We start from the raw sequence: 25,703 nt of genomic DNA on the forward strand, positions 1-25,703 counted from the left end.
CCATGAAACCATCTTTTCTGAATACAAACATTTATGACAAATAAACAGCTTTGCTCACCAAGCATGTACTGGATCCTAATATCTCCCCCCCTCAGTGATTCTTTGTCTACTGTATTTGATCATACAGTATACCTCTGTGAAAAGCAGCATTTTTATATAAAAATAACAACATGATCACAAGACATTGTAAGATGCAAGAACCCTGTCATTTGCCCCTTAACTGTGGGAAGTTCTCCTTCTAAGAGTTGTGTTAAGCTGTTAGCAAGACACCTTTGCACAATAAAGATGCGTTTTTCCATTGCAGGGATGTATTGGCTTTTAACATGAAGTATTTTTTTAGCCCAGGAAATTATGCATGAGAGCACATCCATCACTGTTCCACTGTGCAGAATGCAAAGTCTTAATGACATAACTCATAACCAGCAACACTACACCCGAAACCAAGACGGTCACCACTCTGTATCCATTTATGTTTTATTTGTTCTTAATTCTCTCAACCCTGCACACCCCTTCAGTGCGTATAACTGCATAGGAGTGCACATCCAGCCAGTTTCCATTTAATGAATGGCAGCAAGCAGATTTTTTGCTGCCTCTCCATCCACATGACAAGCCTGTATCTCATCCCTGGTGGGCCACTGGGACATCTCGCCATGGACACTGCGTCCCCTCTTATGTTAGTTTTCCGCAGTGGCTCCAAGATACTTTTTGATGCACCTTCCATGATCATGTGAGGAAGCCCGCATACTGGAACCGGTTCACGTCTGGCAGACGCATGGAGATACCAGTGTGTCTGAAAGATGCTTTAAGTGGTCAGATGCATAGGGATCCTAATTGTAGCTGCGATTTAAATAAATATAAGCCCAAGGGACAACCTTTGGAATTAAGAAGTTTTAATTATTTTTTTATTCTTTTAAGGCTACAACAGCATTCTGGTTTGGGCTCGTCCAAGCCTATTCCTTGGAGATCTCCTTTGTCACTTGCTGCCACGATTCCCTCCCGCGCCGGTGCGTGAGGTGGGGTGACAAAGGGGAGGGGGGACAGGCCGCTCACTTCCAAGGGGAGGGGCTCTGCAGAAATCCGAGCAGCCAGAGCCTTGCAGCAGCGAAGAAAAGGCTCGTGAACACACACACACACACGCAGAGAAAGAGACATAGACACAGGGGTCAAACGCTAAGCCCGTCCCTTTGGCTGTCTACACAGCCAGCCGTGGGTGGGGAAGGAGGGGGAAGGAGAAGACGCGAGCAGAAAGAAGCCTTGGCGTCGCCGCTCGCCTGCAGAACTGGGAAGGGAGCGACTGCAGCACAGCCGCCTCTCCCGCGCTCCCAATGGCTCCAGCTGCCGAGTGAAGCGAGCGACGAGCTCGGTACTTGACGGCTGAACGTGCCTGGTGAAGCTCAAGGACGGAGTCGAGGGCGCAGTGAACGCCTCCAGCCATGGCGGGGACGGAAGGCGTCACGGCAGGTAACGGGGGCTTGCGGGGACGGTGGGCAGGCGGGGGCAGCGCGCCTCGCGTGGAAGGGGGTTTGCCTTCGGGAAAAGCGCACCTCTCCAAAATGCGCGTCGTAGGCAACGCGGAGGGGGGGGGAAAGCCCCAGCTGGGAAGGGGCTGCGGGTCTGGGCTCGTGGGGTGCGAGGGAGCGGGGCCGGCAGGCAGGAGTTGGGCTGAGGGCCGCGCGATCGACCCCCGCCTACATCGTGGGAGCCGGATGCCGGCGTCGCGGTTTCTCTCCGCCCCAGCAAGGAAACAATCTATAGCGCTGGATCTTGGGTGGTTCTTGCAGAATACCGTCTAGATTGAGAAATGAAGCCGAGTTTCTGGGTAATGGATGCGCAGTCGCTCCCAGAGGCAGGTATGGCTTGGACGCCGGTATGTCAGCAGCCTGAGCTGTATATCTGGAGAGTATGTGCAGAAAACGCAATGCACCCACATGCATGCATGCATGAGTTTATGCGCACGTGGGATGTGGCAACGTTTTGTGTACGAGCCATATGGCGGCAGGAAGGAGCATACTACAGGGGTCGGCGTCTAAATGTTGCTTTAGGATTTGCTTGTGGTGCGCAAAATGTAGCCTATCCTTAAGGCAGGACTTCCCCTCATTCGTGAACGGACCTTGCACAGTAATCAGCACACGCCTACGCCTGCCTATGAATTTGCAGCGCGGCGCGCGTAAGGTAGAGGATGGTCGCAAGCAGCCTTTTATTTTGCGCGGCTGCTGAGCGTAGGTCTGCTCTGGAGACGCCTCGATGTGCAAGTCCAGTTAACAGCCCGTGACTTGACTCCACTATCCAAAGCCTCCGTGACCGTCTAGCCAGTAGGAAGTGGGCGGGGGCAAGATCCTTGAGGAGATGATTGTGGGGGGGGGGATGCCCCGAGACTAATAATGATTCCATGGAGTGAGGTGCTTTTTCTCCCTACTCCCACGCTTAGTTCCCCCACCCAGCCCCACCTCTCTTCCTTGCAAGTTGCGCTTCCAGAAGAGAGCAGGAGTTACTTGCAAAGTGCCTCCGCCCCGTTTCTGCAAAAGCCGGCCTGCCGTCACGTGGGGCTTCGGGAGGGAACCGACTGCGCCAGATCGGGAGGTGAAGCGGCCGGCTATAGGATCCAGGTGAAAAAACATTGCGGAGGAATCCGAGGCGGGCACCTCCCCCGCCTCCGCGGCGTCTCTCTCTCTCTCTCCCCGGCTAGGCTGCGGGGAGGGGGGTGCTCCCCATCTCTCCGCATGTGCTCTGCGGCTGGGCGGGGCACTGGGCCAGAGATCTCCCAGGCTGTCAGTGCAGCGAAAATTTCCCAGAAGCTGCGATGGCCAGCTAGGAAAGGCGAAGCCTTCCCCTTACTTGCTCCTCTGCCTCATGCGGATCTTTCCCAGAAAAAAAAAAAAAAAAGCGGGAGGGGCTTCTAATCTTCAGGATTCAGGAAGGATATGTGAGGGAGCAGACAGAAGAGACTGAGATCATGGGGAACTGGGATTGGAAGCGGATGGGTGGGAAACCTCATTCTTCCAGCGGTTCCTTTTGCAGGCTTTCTTTCCTCTTTGGGAATCGGACACTAGAGTCGCACCACCCAAATTGCTGACAGCCTCGCTTAGCTGCAGTGGCTGGTTCTTTCTCCTTCACTCCCGGGCCCTGCTGCTTTCCCCCTATTCCTCATGGGTTTACTTATAAGAGGGCATGCCATTCAGCACAGTGACTCTGCACTTTGCACAGCCTCTGTAGGGTTGCAAAGAGCTGGTCCGCAAGGGGGCACCCATAGGATGGATCCATTGGGTGCTCCTCCTTGCATTTCCACAGTGTGGGTGGGTGGAAGCTGTGATCCACCTGATGTTGTAGATAGCTCTGTCAGTAGAGCATGAGACTCTTAATCTCAGGATCATGTTGGGCAAAAGATTCCTGCATTGCAGGGGGTTGAACCAGATGACCACTGGGGTCCCTTCCAACTCTACAATTCTATGATTGCAGCTCCCTTCAGCCCCAGTCTGCATAGCCAACAGCCTGCATCTGGAGGGCCACAGGTTTCCCTGGTGTTAACCTAAACCAAGTAGAGCATACACCCCCACTTAGTATAATTTCAGATCCATTTTTCCCCAACACTGGTCCAAATGGCAATTCAGCTAGTATAATTTCCAGGTGAAAATGTCACTGCCCCCACTTTGCAACTTGCATATGGTTGGTGGTGTGCCTTCCTTTCTCAGGGGTTATCTATATTGCGCCCCCTTTCCCTTGCTCTGTCTGCCTACCTGGCCCCTCATGTCCCAGCCCCATCACTGTTAATGGACCCCTATGGCTCAGATGCGCAGCTTGTAACTGCTTGGAAGCAGAGCATTCAGTGTGGTGGCCCCCAGTTTGTGGAGCTCCAGATTGAGATCAGACAGACCTCTTCATTGTCAAATTTCAGGTGCATGACTAAGCCTTTCTTGTTCCAGCAGGCATTTTGCAATAACAGTAAATGTTTATTGTTTCAATTGTCCCATTTCCCATGGGCTGTACACCACTGAGAAGTGCAAATAATTAACTAGTATATGCGTGTATATTATTTAATAGATGAAGGGACTAAAATGGGGGTGGGCATAATGGGCAGTTGGACAACCCTAGGCCTGACCTTGTTTTCTCAAGATCCTGTGGTGTAGGTGTGGCTGGGGAAGAATTGTGGGCTGCTTGAGGGTTTCTCAGAAGAAACCAGTGCTTCTTGATATCTGAAGGGCTGGCTGGACTAATAAAACAGAAGCAGGTAATAATGACGCTTTAACCCGTGTAATTTGCTTCGTGGTTGTGAGTTTCATAGAAAATGGGAAATCCTTTGAGTCCTTAAATTTGTACCCGTTTACATTGTGGTGACAGTGTAAGGAGAGACTTAAATATCTGAGAGCCGCTTCATCTGTATGCAGCCTGCAAGGAAGTGGTGCATAATCAAGTTATTTAAATGCAGGGCACCTGAAGCAGGGAGGAAAGGACATCATTTACGGAAAGTGGAATTGTGAAAGGGGGGGGCAATCTTTAAGATACAGTAGTTCGTTTTTATTTGCTGGTAGTGAAGAGTGCTGGAAGCTAATAATATCTATTTACTTCTCGCAAATGAGTGTTGCTCTTTTAAATCTGTTTCCCAAATATCAGTTTGGAAATTGCTCTTTTTTGGCTGAACATGTTCAGAGCATTAGAGAGAGAGGCACTGGAGAAATGAGAAAAGTGGAAAAGCTGGTTTACTCAGTTGTCATATGATGGATGTCACATATCCCCCCCACACATGATTATTGAATCTGGTATAAACTGATGCTAAAAGAAAGCCAAGTAGGAAGGCTTCTATGGTATTCAAGAATGTGATTCAGTAGAGTACCCATTTGTCATACATGCAATGCTGACATCTGGTTTATTCACTGATATAGTGAACAACAGTGTTGTTGTTGTTTTAAAAAAATGTAAATAATGATGTTGCATTCTGAAACTGTTACATGGCAGAACTAATGGTGATGAAATTTGATTGTAGTAAAAACTTTGCTGTGAAGACAAAACTGCCTAAATCAAACTCAAGCAGTAAAAGATTGCAGCAGGCATCTGCTATTAATTATTTTTACGGTTCCAGGTCCTACAGCACTGCAGTCTTTTGAGCATAAGCCTCAGACAGACAGCAGAGTTGATCCCCTGAAGCTTTAGATACCACCAACCCAAAGAAGTGCAATGCATTTGGTTTGCATGGTGTCTGTTTAGCAGATCTTTTAGCTGAAACATAGCACTTACAAATACAGAGGTCCAGACTGTAAAAAAAGAAAAGTAAAAGACGACAAACAAACAAAAGAAACCTAGGGAAAACCTGTTCGGTCTGCCCTCTCCAGAAACACTGGAAAGTGTTGTGCAATGCTTATTGGGTGGTCTTCTGTAGGAATGAGATTCAAGGACATCAGCTGCAGTGGGTCTCTGAAGTTTCAACACAGAAAAGGAGTTTGCCTTGTACAAGTGAAAAAAGCAATTAGTAGCTTGCAGAAACTTTGAATTATTTTTTGTAATGGCAGAGTTGGGGAACTTGTTGCCCAGCAGCTGTTGTTGGATTAAGGTGCCCATCTTCCCTGATCGTTGTGTCTACTGGCAGGAGCTGGTGGGAGTTGGAGCATAACAACATGTGGAGGGCCACAGTTTCCCCTTTCCTGCTTCCAAGCGCAGGAGCCCTTTCCGGCGCACTTTCAGGTCTGCGGAGGCCCTTGCGCACGCACACAAGCTATTTCCGGTGCCGCGCTGACCCAGAAGTGCACCAGAAAAAGTGAGTGTGTGCGCATATGGCCGCATGCTCCCCCGCCCTCCGGCCCACCACGCAATCGGCACTGGAGGAACCGGCCCAAGGCTGGGTAAGTTTGGGGGCCCCTGTTCTAGCATTTGTCCTGGATATGTCAATAAAACATCCCTGAGCTAGAAAGTAGCATAGAGTTCCTCTATCCTAAGGTTGCAACAGAAATATTCCAGTACAGTGGTACCTCGGGTTACAGACGCTTCAGGTTACAGACGCTTCAGGTTACAGACTCCGCTAACCCAGAAATAGTACCTTGGGTTAAGAACTTTGCTTCAGAATGAGAACAGAAATCGCGTGGCAGTGGGAGGCCCCATTAGCTAAAGTGGTACCTCAGGTTAAGAACAGTTTCAGGTTAAGAATGGACCTCCAGAATGAATTAAGTTATTAACCACTGTACTCAAGCACAGACCTTGCATTTGCACATCCAGTCTCATAATGCATATCTGTATGTTCCAAATATGAAATTGACACTGTAGGAAGTGAATCATTGTTTATTACATTTAATTAAATGCTTTTACAAAGAAAGGTTTTAAAGGAACCAAAACCTTTTCATTTAAGACCCAGTAGAACTACAGTGCTTTATTAACAAAGCTTTATTCCTTATTTGGTCTGTGTACATCTAATCAATCCTATTCAAACTTCTCCAGGAATTAAGTACCACATAATTTGGTGGGACCTAATTTCAAGAGCATGCTAGATAATTATCCATAATTGGTAATAACAATTAATAATAACTGGTGCAATGGGCAGAAAGGAAATATGGGGCCACCACTGCTTAGGAGCATCTAAAGGGAGAAATGCCCATGTTCTTGCTGTGAGAGTGTTGCAAGGGAGGCAGAGGCAGATGTGAGGCACATGGCTCTGGAATAGGTTGATGGCATCAATGCACCCCATGCCTGCAATGGGTGCTTTTAGTGCAGGGGTGAGGAACTGGATCTGACTGGTGGGTTGGATCTGGACCCCTCCCAAGCCCAGAAGACTACTTTGACAGGTGGTTGAGGTTGCCCACTTCTCAATTACTGAAGGGGAAACACTCCCTAGACTAGGAACCTGATCCACCCACAGTACATCCATCTTTTCAGGACATTATATGGCACTTATAAAAATGCAGGTTCTGCAGATTGAAGCTGTCAGGTTCTGAACTGGGGTAATCCAATTAAGAGAGTAGAGATGCCCATTCTTTTTGCAAGGAATCTCCCAAATCACTATGAAGACAGTCCAAAAAAGGCTGATTCAAGTTGCATTGGTATGGAAAGCACATTTCACCCCAGGGGCATCTAAATCTAGGGCGGTGGTTACAGCAATTAATTAGGAAGCATTGTAACACTTTTGCAGGCTGAGCCTTTGCATGCTTACTCAGAAGGAACTCTCAATGTGTTCCGCGGGGCTTATTCCCAGGGAAGTATGCATAGAATTTAAAGCCACCATCTCTTCTCTGAAGTTGTAATCCTGTATACACTTACTGGGAGAAAGCCTGATTGAACTCAGTGGGACATATTTCTCAGTAGACATATATATACACACACACACACACAGTGGTACCTCGGGTTACAAACACTTTGGGTTACAGACTCCGCTTACCTGGAAGTAGTACCTCTCATCCTCAGGACGAGAAAAGAAATTGTGCGGCGGCAGCAGCAGAAAGCCCCATTAGCTAAAGTGGTGCCTCAGGTTAAGAATGGTTTCAGGTTAAGAACAGACCTCCGGAACGAATTAAGTTCATAACCAGAGGTACCACTGTATAGAATTGTGCTGTAAAGTGTCTTTATTGACCTCTGTTTTCAAGTGTGACTATTTTTCCGAAGATTTCATCAAATTGGACTGTGTGGTCTGGAGCTATTTCTCTGGGTAAGATCTGTTCATGCGGTTTTCCTGACAAAGATGGTCTGCTCATAACATTTACTATTCCCAACAGTATGTAGAAGCATTCCCGCCCCCCTCATTTTGGAATGACACAAGCAAATAGTTCTGCCATTGTTCATGATGCAGCAGTTCTGATGATACAGGTAGTGCTATAAAAATATAAAAAGAGGGATTAAAGACCGACAATAAAACCCAATGCAAGTTGCTTTAGCAGCAATTTGTGACTTTTAAATCCATAAAATAAAAGAGCACTGCCGTTGCCAGCAGCTGCAGAGGATCTCCAGCATCTGAGCTTGCATCTGTAAGAAAGTAGGATGGATCATTCATGTCCTCGAGGGTAACATCAGTCTTCACTTCTTGCAGGATGATGGAATAGCCACAAAGAGTGGGTAGTTCTTATAGCAGGGTTGGGGTGCCAGTGGTCTTTCAGATGTTGCTGGATTACAGCTCCCATCATCCCAGAGCAGTGGCCCATGGTGGCTGGGGCTAATGTGAGTTAGAGTTCAACAACACCAACATTCCCTGTTCTTGTCTTAGAAGATGGTGGAATATCTGAGGAGGCTTTCTACATGACATTCAGCTGTGGGCTGAAGCGGTCCTTTCTGCTTTGTGTTCACATTGCTGTGCCCCATCATCTTTGCACAGAAGGAGCAGGAGACTTAACCATGTGAACCTATACAGGGTTATTCTAACCCCCACATTTATTCAGCGGGACTTGCTTTTTTCCAACTGTCCATTGGATCTCCACCCTGGGTGACAACAATCCTGAGACTGCTTCTGGGAAGTTTCAAAGTGCTGCAAATGAAGAATGCCATAAAAATAAGATGAAGAAATACGTGTGTTTTTTTAAGACCAGCCTGACGGCATTTATGCACTGGAAGAAACTAAATGCTTTTGACCATATATGAAAACTCCCAAATAAATAATGACCTTTAGATTTCACTGTCCAGGCTACTGAGGACTTGTTGAGGCAAAAGCAGGGAAAGGGGAAATGCTGTCCTGGCAGCTTGTTTCTTGGATTCAAAAGCCTCTTATGGGAGTGGAGAGCTTTAAGCAGTACCCCCCACTGTTTTGATTACAGGATGTGTGCTCCACTGTGGTGTCCATGGAAACCCCAGAGAAAAAAGGTGCAATATTAGCTAAATTAAGCTACACTGGAATACATTTTACTCTGATAAACCCAAATCAACCCCTTCCTTCTTGAGAGGTGTTAAAAATAAAGTAGTAACAGGCACATGGCAAACATCGTGTTTTTCACACAGGTTTCTGTATTTGTGAAATTGTCATAGTCGGAGCATCAATGCAACATAGTCCATGAACTGAGTCATGTGCAATCGCATGTGCCTTTTCAATGTGTGATAAAAAGAAATACAGGATTGCCACGTTGTTGCCTATCTGGGTGTTGTTGTTTTTCTTTTAGAAATAGCAGCTGTGTCACTTCTCACAATCCAGATCAGGACCATGTCATGCAGGGAGAGGGGACTGATCCTTTCCTCTCAAGCCATTCCCCCTGCCCCATTCCCTCCCAGAATTACTGTTTCCCTGGAAATGCCATTGCAGGAAATAATACCTTTTCAGGGCAATTAGCAGCATGGTCAGCAGGTAAATGCACTGCTATTTCAGCCTGATTCTGATCTCTGCTGCCCCAGCTTGCATTTCTAAAAGTGAAAGAAACCTGGGATCTATAACCATGTGGCAAACATATCCATCTAATCCAGTCATACATTCCATGTTTAGATCCAAATATTGGGAGGAGAGAAGTCTTTTAAGAAACCAATGCAGTTCTGTTCAAAGAGGTAATAATGCATTAGACCCATCTTTCTACATGTCAAAGCAGAGTTGATTCCCGTCATCATGTCCAGATCAAGTTTTCTGCCTTTAGGGTTCTTTGGTACCATGTTAAGCAGGCATCCTCAAACTCGACCCTCCAGCTGGTCCTGTTAGCTAGGGATGATGGGAGTTGTAGTCCCAAAACAGCTGGGGGGTCGAGTTTGAAGATGCCTGGTGTTAAGCATGGATGTGTCAGTTTCCCCGTTACCTGTCAAGATGGGATTCCAAGCTTCAAAATGGTTCCTCAGATCTCTTCCTTACAAGTTGGGATCCCCAAGTCATAGATACTTCATTTAAAATCAGGACTTTTTTCAAGGTGAAACAATGTTGATTTTTGCCATTTGTTTGTCAGGGTTTGGAGAGAGAAAAAATTAAACTGCCATCTTGGTTGCATGACATCATCACTTTCCAACCAGTGCAGTTCTTAAATTACCTACAAAAATATTATTATATCCTGGAGATGGTTCTTCACAGTTATAAAAGATCAGTCAGATAGCCTGTGATCTAACTCCAATTTCTCCACTTCACTCTCTCTGAGCTGGAAAAGGGATGGGGCATGCAAGTCCTTTCCAAAATAGACAAATGTCAGGTCAAGGTAAAGTCCGAGTCCAGGACTCTAACCACTACACGACACTGGTGCAGCTTGCAGCATTTGCACTAAGAAGGTTCCAGAAAGAGATTCCATCTCTGCTGCCATTTGCATTACACTCTGTGAATCATTGCGCATATGCTTAGCTGCCTTTGAAGACCAGCCAAAATGAATTAGTTTCAGTTCATTTGTTATGAAAAGAATGTAATTTAATTGTCAAATTTAAATAATTATGTCATTAATAACAGAGACAAGTAACATAGCACTGATGTCTTTATTTCTGTGTCTGCTTTTGTCACATTTGACAAAGTTGGTGTCATGAACTAACATGCGTCTTTTTCACTTGTTTATCCGCTCTGAAGAACATTCAGCTGACTAAAAGTCTCCTCCTATTTTCTTTCAGATGTCGTTTCAACAGCTGCCTATGCATCTCCAGCTAGAAGTCTGGGAGACCCAGGGATAACACCTCTGTCCCCATCCCACATTGCGGTGAGAAATGTAGCCTGTATATTACTGGTATTATTTTCTCCCCATCCATGGCTAAGAGTTTGTTTCATTTCTTTTTAAAAGAAAAATCTATAAACCACACTTTCATATAAAAAGGTCATAAGGTGGGTTACAGACTAAAATAATAGTATTACAGTAACTGGGTTACCTTGGGCCAGTCAGTCTCTCAGTCTAGCCTCCCTTGCAGGGTTGTTGTAAGGGAAAAAATTGGGAGGGAAAGAATAGTGTAAACGTACGAAATGTATAAATAAACAAAGGTTGAGTTTGCTGCAGGCAGAGGAGAACTTTTGGGATAGATCCTTTTTGCTACTATCCTGAAGCTGAGGATGAAAATAGTTTGTGTCAGCAGCACTGACCTTCAGTCTATCAAGGCCTGGAATAGCAGACCAATGTGGTAATGTACTAGACTGAGTGATTGCGTTGCATGACAAGGCCAAGAATGTTCTGAGCTTGCAAAATTTCACAAAGTCAGGCTTAATCTCCCACAAAGAGTCCTATTTTGACATTTTGTGTGGCTTAGTTAACGATCATTTACAGTTTTTATTGTGATGGTGAGTGAGAAGAATGCTTCATGCTTTGTATATAACATCACAATTATTTCAATGCCCTTTTTTCTCCATGAAAGTTCATTTCTCAAATGAAATTTCATTCTAGCTAGAGACTCCATAAGAACAGATGTTGCTTCAGCAGCAGCCAACCCCAGACTGAGCCTTTAGTAGAAGTCTTATCTGAGAGACTAAATTCATCCTTCCTGAGAGGAGCCCTTTTTATTTAAATGGGCCCAGCCTGCTTTAGTAGGTGGCTCTGTCAGAACAGGAGCACCTCTAGACAGTGGTGTCACTAGCCTCTGTGCTGCTGGGGGCGGCGGCAGCGCAGAGGCACCCCCCTGGGGGAGGGGCACGGCGCGCACCGTGACGTCATCATGACGTCACGACGCACGTGTATACAGAAAGGGGGGATTTCCCCCTTTCCGAGGCTTTTTTTGGCGGGGGGGGTGGTGACAAGCGAGGAGGGGGTGACAAGCGTGACACACACACCCGCTGGTCGACCCCCCCGCCGAAAAAAGCGGCGGGAAGGGGAAAAAGAAGCAGAGCGGCGCTTAAACGCGCCTGCTCTGCTTCCTTTCCAGGCTTTCCCCGCCCCCCGGCGGTTTTTTCGGCGGGGGGTGGTGACCAGCGAGGAGGGGGTGACAAGCGTGACCCCCCCTCGCTGGTCGGCCCCCCCCCGCCGAAAAAAAAGCGGCGGAAAGGGGAAAAAGAAGCAGAGCGGTGCTTAAACGCGCCTGCTCTGCTTCCTTTCCAGGCTTCCCCCCCCCCGCGGTTTTTTCGGCGGGGGGTGGTGACCAGCGAGGAGGGGGTGACAAGCGTGACAACCCCCCTCGCTGGTCGCCCCCCCGAAAAAAAGCGGCGGAAGCACCCCATCCGTGTGCTGCTGCTCCCGGGGTGACGGAGGGAGTGGCGGCGCGTGGGAGTGGCGGGAGGGGCCGCCGCTTGTCACCCCCACCCGCCGCTGCTCACCCTGTCACTGGGGGCGTACCGCCCCCACCGCCCCTCCCCAGCGACACCCCTGCCTCTAGAGCATCTGAGGTGGAGACAGAGAAAGGCAGCACAGTCTCTGTAGACCAGAGAAGTACGGGCACATCTGAGACTGATCCTGAGGGCAATCCCTTCTCTCATTCAGAATCCAGATCACATCCCCTAAAGACTGATCCCAAGGTCCTTCTCTCTGAATAATGTCAGGATCTTAGGAGGAGGTAAAGATAAACATTTCCTCCACTCATCCCAGGTTCTGATTTGAAGTGAGTTAGCTTATTTGACATGCTACCATTTAGGTTTAGGTGACATATACGTTAAAAGTACATTGATTTAATAATTACATGCCATTGGCAAGCTGGAGCTTGCTGTTGTGTTTTTCTCATTCTTTTCTGAAATCAGTGACTGACCCATTTAGCTTGCAGAACGTACAAAGAGTTTTGAGTGCAGCCATCATTCTTCTGAGGCAGCATCACAGTCACAAAAATTAAGTATTGGCTTAGTGATGTGCTAAATTCCCGTTCCAGCTAGTATTTGGGGATTGCCAATTTCAGTCACTTCAGAGGACATTATTAGTGTCGTGTTTGGCATTTAAATAGAGCTAGTAGCGCTTGCAGCCCTTTCTTGAAATCACATAACAGCAAATATATTTCTGTTCTTTTGACAGAAGGACTCTGATGCAAATGATGCAGAGGAGCAGTCCTATCCTGTTGTTGTGGCTATAGATTTTGGCACGACATCCAGCGGCTACGCCTACAGCTTCACCAAGGAACCAGAATGCATTCATGTAATGAGGTAAATGTCACCAGTGCAGCCTTATGTGCATAGTGGGTGCAGGGCCTGTGAATATACAACAAGGGTGGGGAGCTCTTTTCTGTGCAAGGGCTGCATTCCTCCCAGGGACCTCATGCCAGTGTGGGGCAGGGCCAGAGGGAACGGTGTGCAGGGCAAGAGAGGCTACTCTTACCCTTTATGTGGTAGGCAACATTCTAGCCAAAAGCAGAGGGTTCTACACTGACACACACCTCTCCATCCTCCATTCAGATAAGCAAAAGGAGTTACCATAGTTTAAGGACACATTCTAGCCAGAAAAACACAGTTGCCCAGGGCATAGGTGTGTGGTTTAGAAGGGTGCATGGCCTATGGACCAGATAGAGAATCCCGCAGGGCAGCATTTGACCCTAGGGTCTGAGGTGCCCCACCTGAGCAGTGTGTTAGCCACTTCCAAACATTAGCTTAAGAAAACCCTGTGGGAAGGTCACCAAATGGTTGGCAGTGGAACTACTGGGAGGTTGGTGTGGAGAATGCATTTTATTCTCTTGCGCTACCATAGTGGCTTGCCTTCCAAATGCTGTACAGCGAACTAATAGTTGCATGCTCAGGAAGTTAGTAAAATGCAATCTGTCCGCTCCAGTCAGCAGATCCAGTGACTTCTCCTTCATCTTTGTAACAAGAACATTTGGGGGAGACAATCTCATGATCGTGTTAAACCTTCACATATTTATCAAATGTGAAGCTTCGCATTTAAACTGTAACATACAAGCTGCGTGACGACTGGTAGTGTAGAGGGTATTTTAAAGACAATATGTACATCATTAGAATCATTTGCAATATAATATTTATGTACAGGAAATGACATTTCTATCTGCCGTGCTCTTGAGAGTGTTTATGTTAAAATAGAAATCTCAAAGTTATAGCCCTGCTCTTTTCAATTTAAAAATGGGCTGCTTTTCCTCCTGGTGTATATTGATCCTTTTTCTGATATTTCCTTTCCGGATCTTTTTTAAAAATTAAAAAATGCTCCTTTGTCTTTAGTTGTTAATACAGCAACAGCATAAATCAATGAAGTGAGTCAGGCAGACAGACAATTGAGTGTGAAGCTTACTGTGCACTGACAGTAGGCAAATGAGAAATCGCGAAGCCAGCCAAAATCATGGAATCATAAAGCTGGAGGGAATTTCAAGGGTCAGTAATCCATTCCACTGCACTAGCCCGATTTGTTAGACCTAAATAATTCCTGACAGATGCACATTCACTCTCCTGTTCCAAAAAAGGGGGGAAATACACCTTCAGGGAAGATTTTATGACTTTCCTAGACAACTTGTTTCATTGCCCAGACATTCTGCCATAGCACCAATTGGCAATGCAAGGGCGAAGATTGGACAGCAGTGTCGCACTCTGTTTTCACCAGGTTCAAAAAGTTTTCTCCTGTCCTCTGGATTCACCAGCTGCTGCTGGTCCTGCAGGGAGTGGGGGGGGGCAGAAGTGTGCTGCATTGTCATACCAGATGTGCTGCAGTTCATGCAACCAGTAATTGTGGGAATGACTTTTTAAAAGTAAATTGCAGGCATGGGACCTCGAGTCCAAATTAAGGCCCTGGCATGGGAAATTTTAACCCTTTGCCCTCCACCCTCACTGCGACCACATTCTGGATTGGTGGGTCCACACCTGATATTTGTGTGAGGGAAAGCCTCCCTTTAAGAAAGCTATGCACACAGTCCTCGCGTCTAGTTGAGCCTGACCTTGCAAAGAACCAAAAAAGAAAGCAGAATCCTTCTTCTGTCGCTTAACATTTCCTTATTAGCAGCAGAATAGTCTGCAGAGAACAGAAGAAGTCCCTATCCAGAGTTCTCCTAGTCTTCATTAAGGATGAGGCGGTGATGCTCAGGGTTGGTAAATGTGCAGTGGGGAAGAGGTGAGGGAGAATCAGGAAAGTATAGAGGTGCAGAGATGGTGAGGGACGGTTGTAGCTCAGTAGTAGAGCACATGCTTTGCATGGAAAAGATTGCAGGTTCAATCCCTAGTCTCTCTAAGTAGGGCCGGAAATGACTCCTGACTGTAACTGCAGAGAGTCACTGCTCATCAGTGTAGACCAGGGGTTCTCAACCTGGTCCCTGCCACCTACTAGTGGGCATTTCAGGATTCTAGGTGGGCGGTGTCGCGGGCCCTTCGCCCTGTACAGCCCACCCCCGGACGTTTTACGGTCTATGAGTGCTGCACCAACGACAAACAGTCCCCAGCGGCAGCCCTTCAGACTACTAGCTGGATCCTGCTTACTTCATTCACCACAGACGAGGATATTGTGAACTAAAAAGATGTTTATTGCGTACAAAGCTTGTGGTTGCTGATAAAATAAAAGTTGTTCAATAAGCTTATAACAGTTGTCCTATACCGGCCTAATACCTCTAAAATGTTACCGGCCTAATACCTCTAAATGTTAACTAAATAGCAATAACAATGCGTTTCACAATCTCTTTATCCTCTCTGCTAACATCCACCTAAGACTCTAAACTCCCAGCTCTATCTCTTGACTCACACTTATACTCCCCGCACTTAACTCACTCCTCCTGCCCACACTTCAACTCTAACTTCAACTAACTTACTGCCCACTGGGAGGGGTGTTTTATACCCAGGCTAAGCCCGCCCCTGAGGGTTCTAACTGTCAGAGAAGTTAACCCCTACCTGGCCTTGGGCTAGTTCTCCACATACCTCCCTCCTTTTTAGGTTTGTATCAGAGGAGTTACTAGCCAAAGTATCCCTCTGATACAAACAACATTTTTAAACATTAACATAAACAACACATTTTCTATGCTTACTAACCTTAACTCCACATATCCTACTGGCATAATATTTGGGTTTCTTACATTATATACAATAGTTCATGCAGCATTAGGTCTTTATTGCAAGAAAAACCGTAACTGTCCTTTAACCTTTGTCTTTGGGTCTTCATTATAAGGCGTCTGCGATGATGTTTAGAATCCTTTCACGCTCCTTATCGTCCTTACCCGTCGCAAGAAGTATCTTTCTCTGGGCACCAGTCTTTTCTCTGCCATACGTGATGGGATGTAAGCTGTCTTCCTCGGCCAGATGACACAGTCCCATTCCGATCTCTGCACTCGAGGCGTTTGTAACGATTGTGGATCCCAAGCGGGGTAGAGTCCTTGTTTCTCAGGGTCAAAAGCTCTCTTAGTTCAACCTCTCCCTCCTTCAGGATCTCTGTTAAATGTTTAAGCTCGCAGACTTGTACACACATCTCCAGGTCATCATAAGCTGCATAAACACTGATTGTCTGGCTTTTAAATGCACTGGGAACTATTTTCAGAAGTTTGTGGATATCTTCTTTTTTAGTCAGCTTGCTGAAGCTTTCTAGACAAGCGTGATCACTTAATGAAAATAGGCTAAAAAGCTCTGATTGCTTATTGCTCATAGCAATCTCCCTTGTTGTCAGTTCATTTTTGGTCTGTAGTGATTTATTAGTTCCCACTTCGAGCAATTTTAAGGTTACTTTTGTATGCCGTTGACGTGGTAGCCCTGTTAATGCTGTGTAACTACATTCATTTTGGACATTTATTTGTGTTGCATGAGCAGCAGGGTACCCATCTTCCCACCACACAATCTCTAGTGTAGGAAACACTTTCACTTTCATAGAAAGTCGATAGGCCCCCATGCCAGCTATAACTTCCAGTACGTCTTTCTTTCTATCTTTCCGACTGATGAATGGTTCATCGTAACTATGACTAGTTGTTCTAACTGATCTCACAGATAGGTCACTGGTCATATTGCAGGTAGACACTCCTTTACCAATATCACTGGCTTTTTCAACAACGTGACTACTGTAGTCTAGATTGGGTTCATGGTTTAGTGACTGGGTTGGGTTTATCATATTCTTATGCATGACCCGCCTCCCTTCACCATGCTGAATTATATTGTTTATATCATTCATTTTTGAAATGATCTTACAAGGACCTTCCCATGTCAGTTGTAACTTGTCACTGTTTACTGATCTGATTAATAAAATATCTTGTCCCCTGTGGCTGGCTTTTGGCAGTCGTCCCATTACATCTATTGCTAAACGTTGGAAGGGTTGTGATATTATGGGCAAGGGGCATAATTGTGCTTTCGTCTTATCTTGCCCATGTCCTTGTAATTGGCAAGTATGGCACGTTCGACAAAATAACTTTATTTGCTTGCCCATCCCAGGCCAAAAGAAATTTTGGGACACCCTTTGTTTGGTTCTGGTGATTCCCAAGTGACCTCCAAAGATACTGCCATGTGCATGTTGTATTATCTTGGTTCTGAATTCAGTAGGTACCATCAGTTGCCTGTGGATTTCATTACCCCCTCTATTAGGCTTTAAAAGAATCTCCCTGTATAGCAACCCATTGTTGACTATAAACCGCTCCGGGCTTTCAGGGGTTAATACTGTATTCACGGCTGTGGCTTGAAAATATTTCTGTAAATCTGTATCTAGTTTCTGCTTGGCTGCAAAACTAGCTGCTTGACTATTTGTAACTGGCATTATACTTGTATCTTGTGTCAGTTCAGCAATTGTATCAGGCCTTTCCTCCTGAGGTAACTGTCGCAGTTTTTGTGCCCTAGTTATTACAAATGCACTCTGTACATGGTCAAGTAAATCCCACCCGATTAACATTGGAGCTGGGATTTCTGGTGAAACTGCTACTTGCCATTTTCCAGACCATTGTTTATATGTCAGATTAACTAATGCGACTGGCAAGATTTCTGGCTGTTTTGATATTCCTTTTAAACTGATTGTTTTGCCTTTAATAAAGTCCTCTGGCTTTAACAAATCAGGATGTACAATACTAATCTGAGACCCTGTGTCTTTTAAGCCTTTATATTGTTTACCATTCACCCAAATTTCTTCTCCTGTTTTGTGTAATAGCATGTCATCTTGTTGAATTATATAGCACCTCACAACTTGGGCCACTGGTAACTCATCAGCCTCTGACTGGGCCTCGGTTGTCGTGGCAACCATGTTGGCAGTTGGCTCTGTCTCCACAGTTTGGACACAATATGTCTGCTTCTGAGGGATAGTATTTGCACTCCTAGTTCTGATTTCAGTTCTACAGTCCAGTTGTCTATGGCCTTTTTTCCCACATTGCCAACAGATTAATTCAGGCCTTTTACCCTCACTATATTTATTTACTTTTCCCTCAGTCCCCCCCGTTGTCATAGGCGTGTTATGGGGAACATTTGCATTGGCGGGAAAAATTTTCTTGGCAGTTTCTGTGGTAAACTTTGTGGGCTGTTGCATTCTCTTAAACTTATTTGTTTCCCACTGTTTGTCCTTATATTTTGGGGCATCATAAGCGTGTTCTCGGATTTCATTTATTTCATCTGCCAGATTAGCAGCTTCCAGGATGGTTTTAGGGCGTCTTTCTTTAATTAAATACTTCAGATGACTATTAATCGTGTCATAAAATTGTTCCAATGCGATCACCTCTTTTATTTTTGCCACAGAATCGGCACCCTCCTGTTCTAGCCACTTGTTTAAATAATTTGTAGTTTTAGCTCCTAGTTGAGCAAATGTTTCCTCACGCACTTTTTTATTGTTCTAAACTTTTGTCTCAGTTGTTCTGCAGTAATTCCGAATCTAACATAAACCAACTGTTTAAATGCTTCAAAATCTTTGGATTGATCAGATGGCATTTGAGAATAAATCTCTGTTAATGTTCCACTAATACGAGCTCTCAGTATTTGCATTTTCTCCTCATCTTTTACTTCAAAATCTTCGCATGCCCTCTCAAAAGAAATGATAAACGCTTCAGGATCGTCTTTATCTTTGAAGTCAGGGAATCTTTTTAAATCCACCCTGCTAGGATTTTGTGTGGAACTATTGTTGTTGTTTCTATTATCTACAGCGGATAATTCAAGTCTTTTCATTTCTAGTAAATATTCTCTTTCTTCCCGTTCTCTTTCTCTCTCAATAGCTAAGGTCATTTCTTTCTCTTTCAGTTCTCTCTCTTTTGCCTCTCTTTCTCTCTCAATATTTAAGGTCATTTCTTTCTCTTTTAGTTTCATTTCTTTCTCTTGTAGTTCTCTTGCCTCTCTCTCTCTCTCTCTCTCAATATTTAATTCTCTCTCTTTTGCTTCAGCTTGTAATTTTAATTCTCTCTCTTTCATTGCCATTGCCTCCCTTTCTCTTTCAAAATCTAGCTTTGCTAGTTCGATTTTCAAATTAAATTCCTTCTCAAGTTTCCATTTTTCAAATTCCTCTGAGGCTTTAAAACTAGTCCCCTCAGCAGGATTTTTGTTAACTGTTTCAGTACTGGTTTCCTCAATCTGGGAAACCCCATTTTCTTCTTCAGAGCTTTCTACTTGTGAGTCCCTAAGAGCTGTTTTAGTCTTTCTAGGTGGCATTTTCTATTTATTTGGTGGTATTATATTTGTACTTAAATCAAGGATGTTTCAGTTAAACTATTCCTCCAGGCTTAGTTTCCACAGCTTAGGTCCAAAGTCACGCCTAAAGTTACCTCAGTGCACTTTGTCCAGCGTACTTTTCCGACCTCTCACTATAAACCTTTCTGCCTGAAATAGTTTCAAACGCAAAGTATCTTTGTAACTCTCTCACAATCTCACAGTCTTAGGCGCTATCACACCACACCCTAGGGCCAGGTAATTCCTCTCTGAATTCCCCTTCTCCCTTTCCAGGTGTATGCGATCCCCTTCCTGACTAGATTGTAGAGTCTCACTGAAGTTTGCTTAAATCCTCTTTAAGCCTCCCACTTCACACAATGCGTCACCCTTAAATCCTTCTTGTACCTTGGCACTTCTTGCCAACACTTTAGATCTTTGATCTCAATGTGACCACCACTTTATGACAATCTTTCGTCCCGACGCTGCCACCACTTTAATGTCGCGGGCCCTTCGCCCTGTACAGCCCACCCCCGGACGTTTTACGGTCTATGAGTGCTGCACCAACGACAAACAGTCCCCAGCGGCAGCCCTTCAGACTACTAGCTGGATCCTGCTTACTTCATTCACCACAGACGAGGATATTGTGAACTAAAAAGATGTTTATTGCGTACAAAGCTTGTGGTTGCTGATAAAATAAAAGTTGTTCAATAAGCTTATAACAGTTGTCCTATACCGGCCTAATACCTCTAAAATGTTACCGGCCTAATACCTCTAAATGTTAACTAAATAGCAATAACAATGCGTTTCACAATCTCTTTATCCTCTCTGCTAACATCCACCTAAGACTCTAAACTCCCAGCTCTATCTCTTGACTCACACTTATACTCCCCGCACTTAACTCACTCCTCCTGCCCACACTTCAACTCTAACTTCAACTAACTTACTGCCCACTGGGAGGGGTGTTTTATACCCAGGCTAAGCCCGCCCCTGAGGGTTCTAACTGTCAGAGAAGTTAACCCCTACCTGGCCTTGGGCTAGTTCTCCACAGGCGGTAGGGGGTTCTATGGCACAAGCTGACTCCTCCTTCCATCAAGCACTGATGGAAATTTTACCATCAAGAAAGATGCAGTACTGGGTGGTAGGTATAAAAAGGTTGACTACCCTTGGTGTAGACAGCCCTGAGCTAGATGGACCAAGTGGTCTGTCTTGGCATAAGGTCCCAGAAAGGTTTTACTGAAGAAGTGGGTATGTGGCAAGCTAGCTGGATAAAGAGAGGAGCAATTTTACAGTCGGGAACCACCACGGCCTAAAATATGCCCTTTAGGTTCTCCTTCCTTGCTATAATTAAGTCCAAAAGTTCTGCTAACTAACGTAAACAGGCATTGCTATGCTGTTCATTTTCACCAGTGGAATCCTTTCTGGCAGAATTTTCTTCGCTTTTAACCTTTGCATGTCATCATATAATGAGATCTGTATGGATGGCTCACTGCAGCTTTTGGTGAGCTCACAGATCTGTATTCACTGGGGATCACCGACATTTAAAGCCCTATTTCCCAGTAGGGTTGTCTTTGTCTACATAAACATCACTGTGAGTTAGAGGCTAGGTCTGCCAGAACATGGCTTTGAAGGAAATATTCCTGTAATAGCAAAACAGTAGCATTAGATGCATTTTTTAAAAAAATGAAACATGGCACTAAAGGCACAAGACTCCTTCAGTTGATAATCCTAGCCCAGGGCTTCAGTTCCATGCCAACAATAATATTCTGTAAGAAATGGGCATACAGTATTAAGAAAATTTACACACAATTTGTTCTTCTTTTCCTTATTATACTGTGGTGTAAAGGACTGAAGTCTAAAGCCTGATCTACCCCAAATCCTCCTCAGCCCCTTCCCTTGCCTCTTTAAGATGTCATGAGGCATTGGATATTTTCACCCTCATCTTTGAATCCTTATGGACTAGAAACTTGCTATACTCATATAAAGAAGAAGAAAAAAGATTATCTGGCAGCTGAATTGTATTTCTGTGTACTAGTTTGTATAGTGTCCAGTGCAATCACTGAATGCACACAGCCTTGCTGTAGCATCACATTTTGGGCATCCAGTATGTACTACAAATTAAAGGAATTGTGTTTTCCAAAGACTAAATCTTTGCAAATCTTAGCCATGATACCAGTGAGATTACTGATGCTGATGGAACTAAAGTTCAAAGATGTTCATCCCAGAAAGGGGTCTAATGCAGTTTCTATTTAGGAAGGAATAGATGGCTGTCACAGTTATACAACTCGTAAGTGCACTTTCTATTAACATAACACTCCGTGAATGAGTCAAAATTACAGTCATTAAGGACTCTCAATCAAAACAGTATATTTCTTCTTGCGTTGAATGTGCAGCTGGTGTGTAGGATTTAACAAGCAGCAGTTTTGGTTCAGTCTCTGAACAATCCAGTTTAGAATAGATGCCCTCTTACCTGGGTTCTTCCCTTCTCCCCCCCCCCCCAATGAATATCAGAGGCTCATTAACATCTAATTAAAGTGTTTGAAATTGGCCATCTTAAGGTAATGCCATTTGCCTTTTGAGCAATAGGATTTTTGTATATTCTGGTGACTACAAACAAACTCAAGTCAATATACTTGTATCCCTAAAAAAGGAATTAAACATGGAATTGTCTCTAACATGGAATCAGCAGTTTATAGAAATGTCTATAACAACAACTTTATTTTTTTTTTATAAGATTTTATTATTTTCCAATAAAACAAAGAGAAAACAAGGTACAACATCAACACAAAACATAAGCAACAATAAAAAACAAAATCAACATTGAACATAATCAACAATAAACATAATCAACATTCGAAACAATAACAGCAATAAAAACATAAAGATAACATATACAAACCTTAACCAATATCTATCTTTGTATATTTCTTGTTTCTAACTTCTCTGTTTGGGGACTTCCCCCGTTCCCTCCACTGTCTTCAAAAAAACAAATACTTCTTCAAGGTAGCTTTATATATTATTCGATTCACATTTACCCAAATTTTAATATACTTAGCTTTTACTTAGTCAAATATCTCAATAACTATGTATCTTATCTTGACGACCTATCTTAACATATTTTGACACATACATCTTTCACATAACAACAATTCCTCTTACCATTTATATCTGACACATATCTACCAAAGCCGATGTTCTGTCTAATTCTGCTCAAATATTCAGTTTAACTGATTTAACTAAATAGTCTTTAAATTTTTTCCACTCCTGCGACGCCTTCCCCTCCCTCTGGTCCCGGACTCTGACGGTCAGTTCTGCGAGTTCCATGTATTCCATCATCTTCATCTGCCATTCCTCCACCGTTGGTATCTCTTCACCTTTCCATGTTCTTGCCAATAGAATTCTGGCTGCTGTTGTGGCATACATAAAAAACACTCTATCCTGACTGGGTATCTCTTCATTGGTTATGCTCAGAAGAAATGCCTCTGGTTTCTTACAAAAGGTAACTTTCATTACCTTCTTAAGCTCATTGTAAATCTTATCCCAGAAAGCACTTACCGCTGGGCACAACCACCACATATGAAAAAAGGTACCTTTCACATGTTTGCATTTCCAACATACATCTGACATTTTGGTATTCATCTTAGCAATCTTAACTGGTGTCAAATACCATCTATAAACCATTTTCATTATGTTTTCTCTTAAACCATGACAAGCAGTAAATTTGATACCTTTTTGCCACAATCTCTCCCAGTCGTCCATCATAATATTATGTCCTACATCTTTTGCCCAATCTATCATTGAGGATTTAACCAGTTCATCTTTTGTATGCCACTCTAGCAGAAGATTATACATTTTGGAAAGGTTTTTAAAGTTCGATTCTATCAGTTCTGTTTCCAGTTTTGATTTTTCTACTTGAAAACCAACTTTTTTGTCCATTTTAAATATTTCATAAACCTGATAATAGTGCAGCCAGTCGGGGACCTGACTTTTTACTTGATCATAGCTTTTTAGCTTAAAGGAGTCCCCTTCCTGCTGCAATATGTCCATATATCTTAACCAGTTTGCAGACATATTCGGTCTCTTATATGCCTTGGCCTCCACTGGAGAGATCCATCTAGGAGTCTTTCTCTCAAACAAGTCTTTGTATCTAGTCCAAACCTGATATAGGGATTTTCTAACAATATGAGACTTAAAAGTTCTGTGGATTTTAACCTTGTCATACCAAAGGTATGCATGCCAACCAAACATATTATCATGTCCCTCCAAGTCCAACACATCAACGTTCTCTAGTTTAAACCAATCCTTTAACCAGCAAAAGGCCGCAGCTTCAAAATAAAGCCTTAAGTCCGGCAGGGCAAAGCCTCCTCTGTCTTTAGAGTCTGTTAAAATCTTGAATTTTATTCTTGGCTTTTTGCCCTGCCATATAAATTTCGATAGGTCCTTTTGCCATTTCTTAAAACAGTCTAGTTTGTCCAAAATTGGTATGGCTTGGAATAAAAACAGCATCCTTGGTAGGACATTCATTTTAACCACTGCTATTCTTCCCATTAACGACAATTTAAGTCTTGTCCAGATCTCCATATCTTTTTTTATCTCCATCCACAATTTTTCATAGTTATCCTTATACAGGTTCAAGTTCTTATTTGTGAGATTGATACCTAGATATTTTACAGATTTAACAAAATTGAGGCCTGTGGCTTCTTGAATTCTTTGGATCTGTTCTGCACTCAAATTTTTACCTAAAACTTTGGTTTTCTGCTTATTTAATTTGAAGCCAGCTACAAGTCCAAATTGTTCAATTAATTCCAAGGCTCTGGGGACACTGCCTTCTGGTTCTTGCAGGGATAGCATCAAATCGTCCGCGAAGGCACGTAATTTGTATTCCTTCTCTCCCACTTTAATTCCTTTTGTCTGTTTATCTTTCCGAATCATATTTAGAAGGACTTCCAGGACCGTAATAAAAAGTAAAGGGGAGATAGGGCACCCTTGTCTTGTTCCTTTCTCTACTTCGATCTCCTCCGATATCACACTGTTTACAATGACTTTTGCTCTTTGTTCTGTGTAAATGGCCTTAATGCCATTTAAGAATTTTTCTCCAACTCCCATCTTTTCCAAATTCTTTTTCATAAATATCCAGGATACTTTGTCAAAAGCTTTCTCTGCATCAACAAACAATAGTGCTGCATCTGTGTTTATGTCTCTCTCCAGTTTTTCTAGAATGTCCACAATAATTCTCGTATTATTACTTATTTGTCTTCCTGGCAAGAAACCTGCTTGGTCTCTATGTATATGGTCTTTCAACACTCTTTTCAACCTTGTAGCCAAAACATTTGCGAAAATTTTATAATCCACATTCAAAAGGGAAATTGGACGATAATTTTTCATTAAAGTTTTATCTGTATCTGGTTTTAGAATCAGTGTGATGAAGGCTTCTTTCCACGTCTCTGGTGCCCTATCTCCTTCTAGTATTTTGTTGCAAACTTCTCTTAACGGCTGCGATAGCCAGTCTTTCAATGTCTTATAGTATTTTGCTGTTAATCCATCCGGTCCTGGAGCCTTCCCCAATTGCATGTTGTTTATTGCATCTTCTATTTCTTGTGTCGTTATTGGGTGGTTGAGAGTTATTAATTTTTCCTCTGGGACTTTTTGCAATCCGTTCTTTTCCAGAAATCAGTCTATCTCTACTTCATCTATCTTCTCCTCCTTGTACAGTTGCTTATAAAATCTCTGAAAGCACCATCTGATTTCCTCCGGTTTCTCTACATTTTTTCCATTTACTACCAATTTACTGATGACATTTGCCTTTTGTCTTTTCTTTAATTGCCAAGCTAGTAGTTTTCCACATTTATTTGCAGATTCAAATGTTCTTTGTTTCATCATTTTCACTTTCCATTCGATATCTTGATTCATGATATTCGCATATTGGGATTGCAAGTATTTAATTTCTTTTTGGATTTTGACACATCTGGGATGTCCTCTTAATTCTTTTTCCTTTCCTTTGATTAATTTCAACAGTCTCTCCATTTCTGCACTTTGTTGTTTCTTCTTTTTTGCCTTTTCACTAATGAGGAATCCTCTCATTACCGCTTTACTTGCATCCCACGCAATCCTTTTCTCCACTTCTGAGTTCCAATTAATTTGAAAGTATTCTTTCATCTTTTTCGCCGCTCTTTCTACTAGCTTGGTATCTCTCATCAATGCATCATCCATTCTCCACCTGAAAGAATCCTTGGAAATCATTTTTAGGTTTACCTGCACCGGATTGTGGTCTGAAAGCGTTTTAGGACCGATTTCTGCTTTTTGTAATTTTGGAGCCAATTCATTCGAGATCCAAATATAATCTATCCTCGACCATGACTGCTGAGATTCGCTGAAATACGTTGCCTCTGTTTCTGTGGGGTTTTTTAATCTCCAAGAGTCCACCAAGTTCAAATTGTCCACCATTTCAAAAAAA

General features: G+C 43.7%; 1 protein-coding gene across 2 annotated transcripts in view; it reads left to right on the forward strand.

The window, feature by feature from the left end:
• Positions 1-1,121: 1,121 nt before the first annotated feature.
• HSPA12A (heat shock protein family A (Hsp70) member 12A) overlaps positions 1,122-25,703 on the forward strand; it is a 51,286-nt gene continuing 26,704 nt past the window's right edge. The window contains exons 1-3 of one of the 2 annotated variants that reach the window (XM_033149561.1): positions 1,122-1,461; positions 10,459-10,544; positions 12,765-12,889. In XM_033149561.1, the coding sequence (XP_033005452.1) occupies positions 1,434-1,461; positions 10,459-10,544; positions 12,765-12,889 (239 nt within the window). In that variant the 5' untranslated portion in view covers positions 1,122-1,433. Of the gene's footprint in view, positions 1,462-10,458; positions 10,545-12,761; positions 12,890-25,703 lie in introns of both variants that reach the window. The other variant, XM_033149560.1, reaches the window with a different exon arrangement.

The sequence above is a fragment of the Lacerta agilis genome, chromosome 5, assembly GCF_009819535.1.
Source record: "Lacerta agilis isolate rLacAgi1 chromosome 5, rLacAgi1.pri, whole genome shotgun sequence".
Taxonomy (NCBI): domain Eukaryota; kingdom Metazoa; phylum Chordata; class Lepidosauria; order Squamata; family Lacertidae; genus Lacerta; species Lacerta agilis.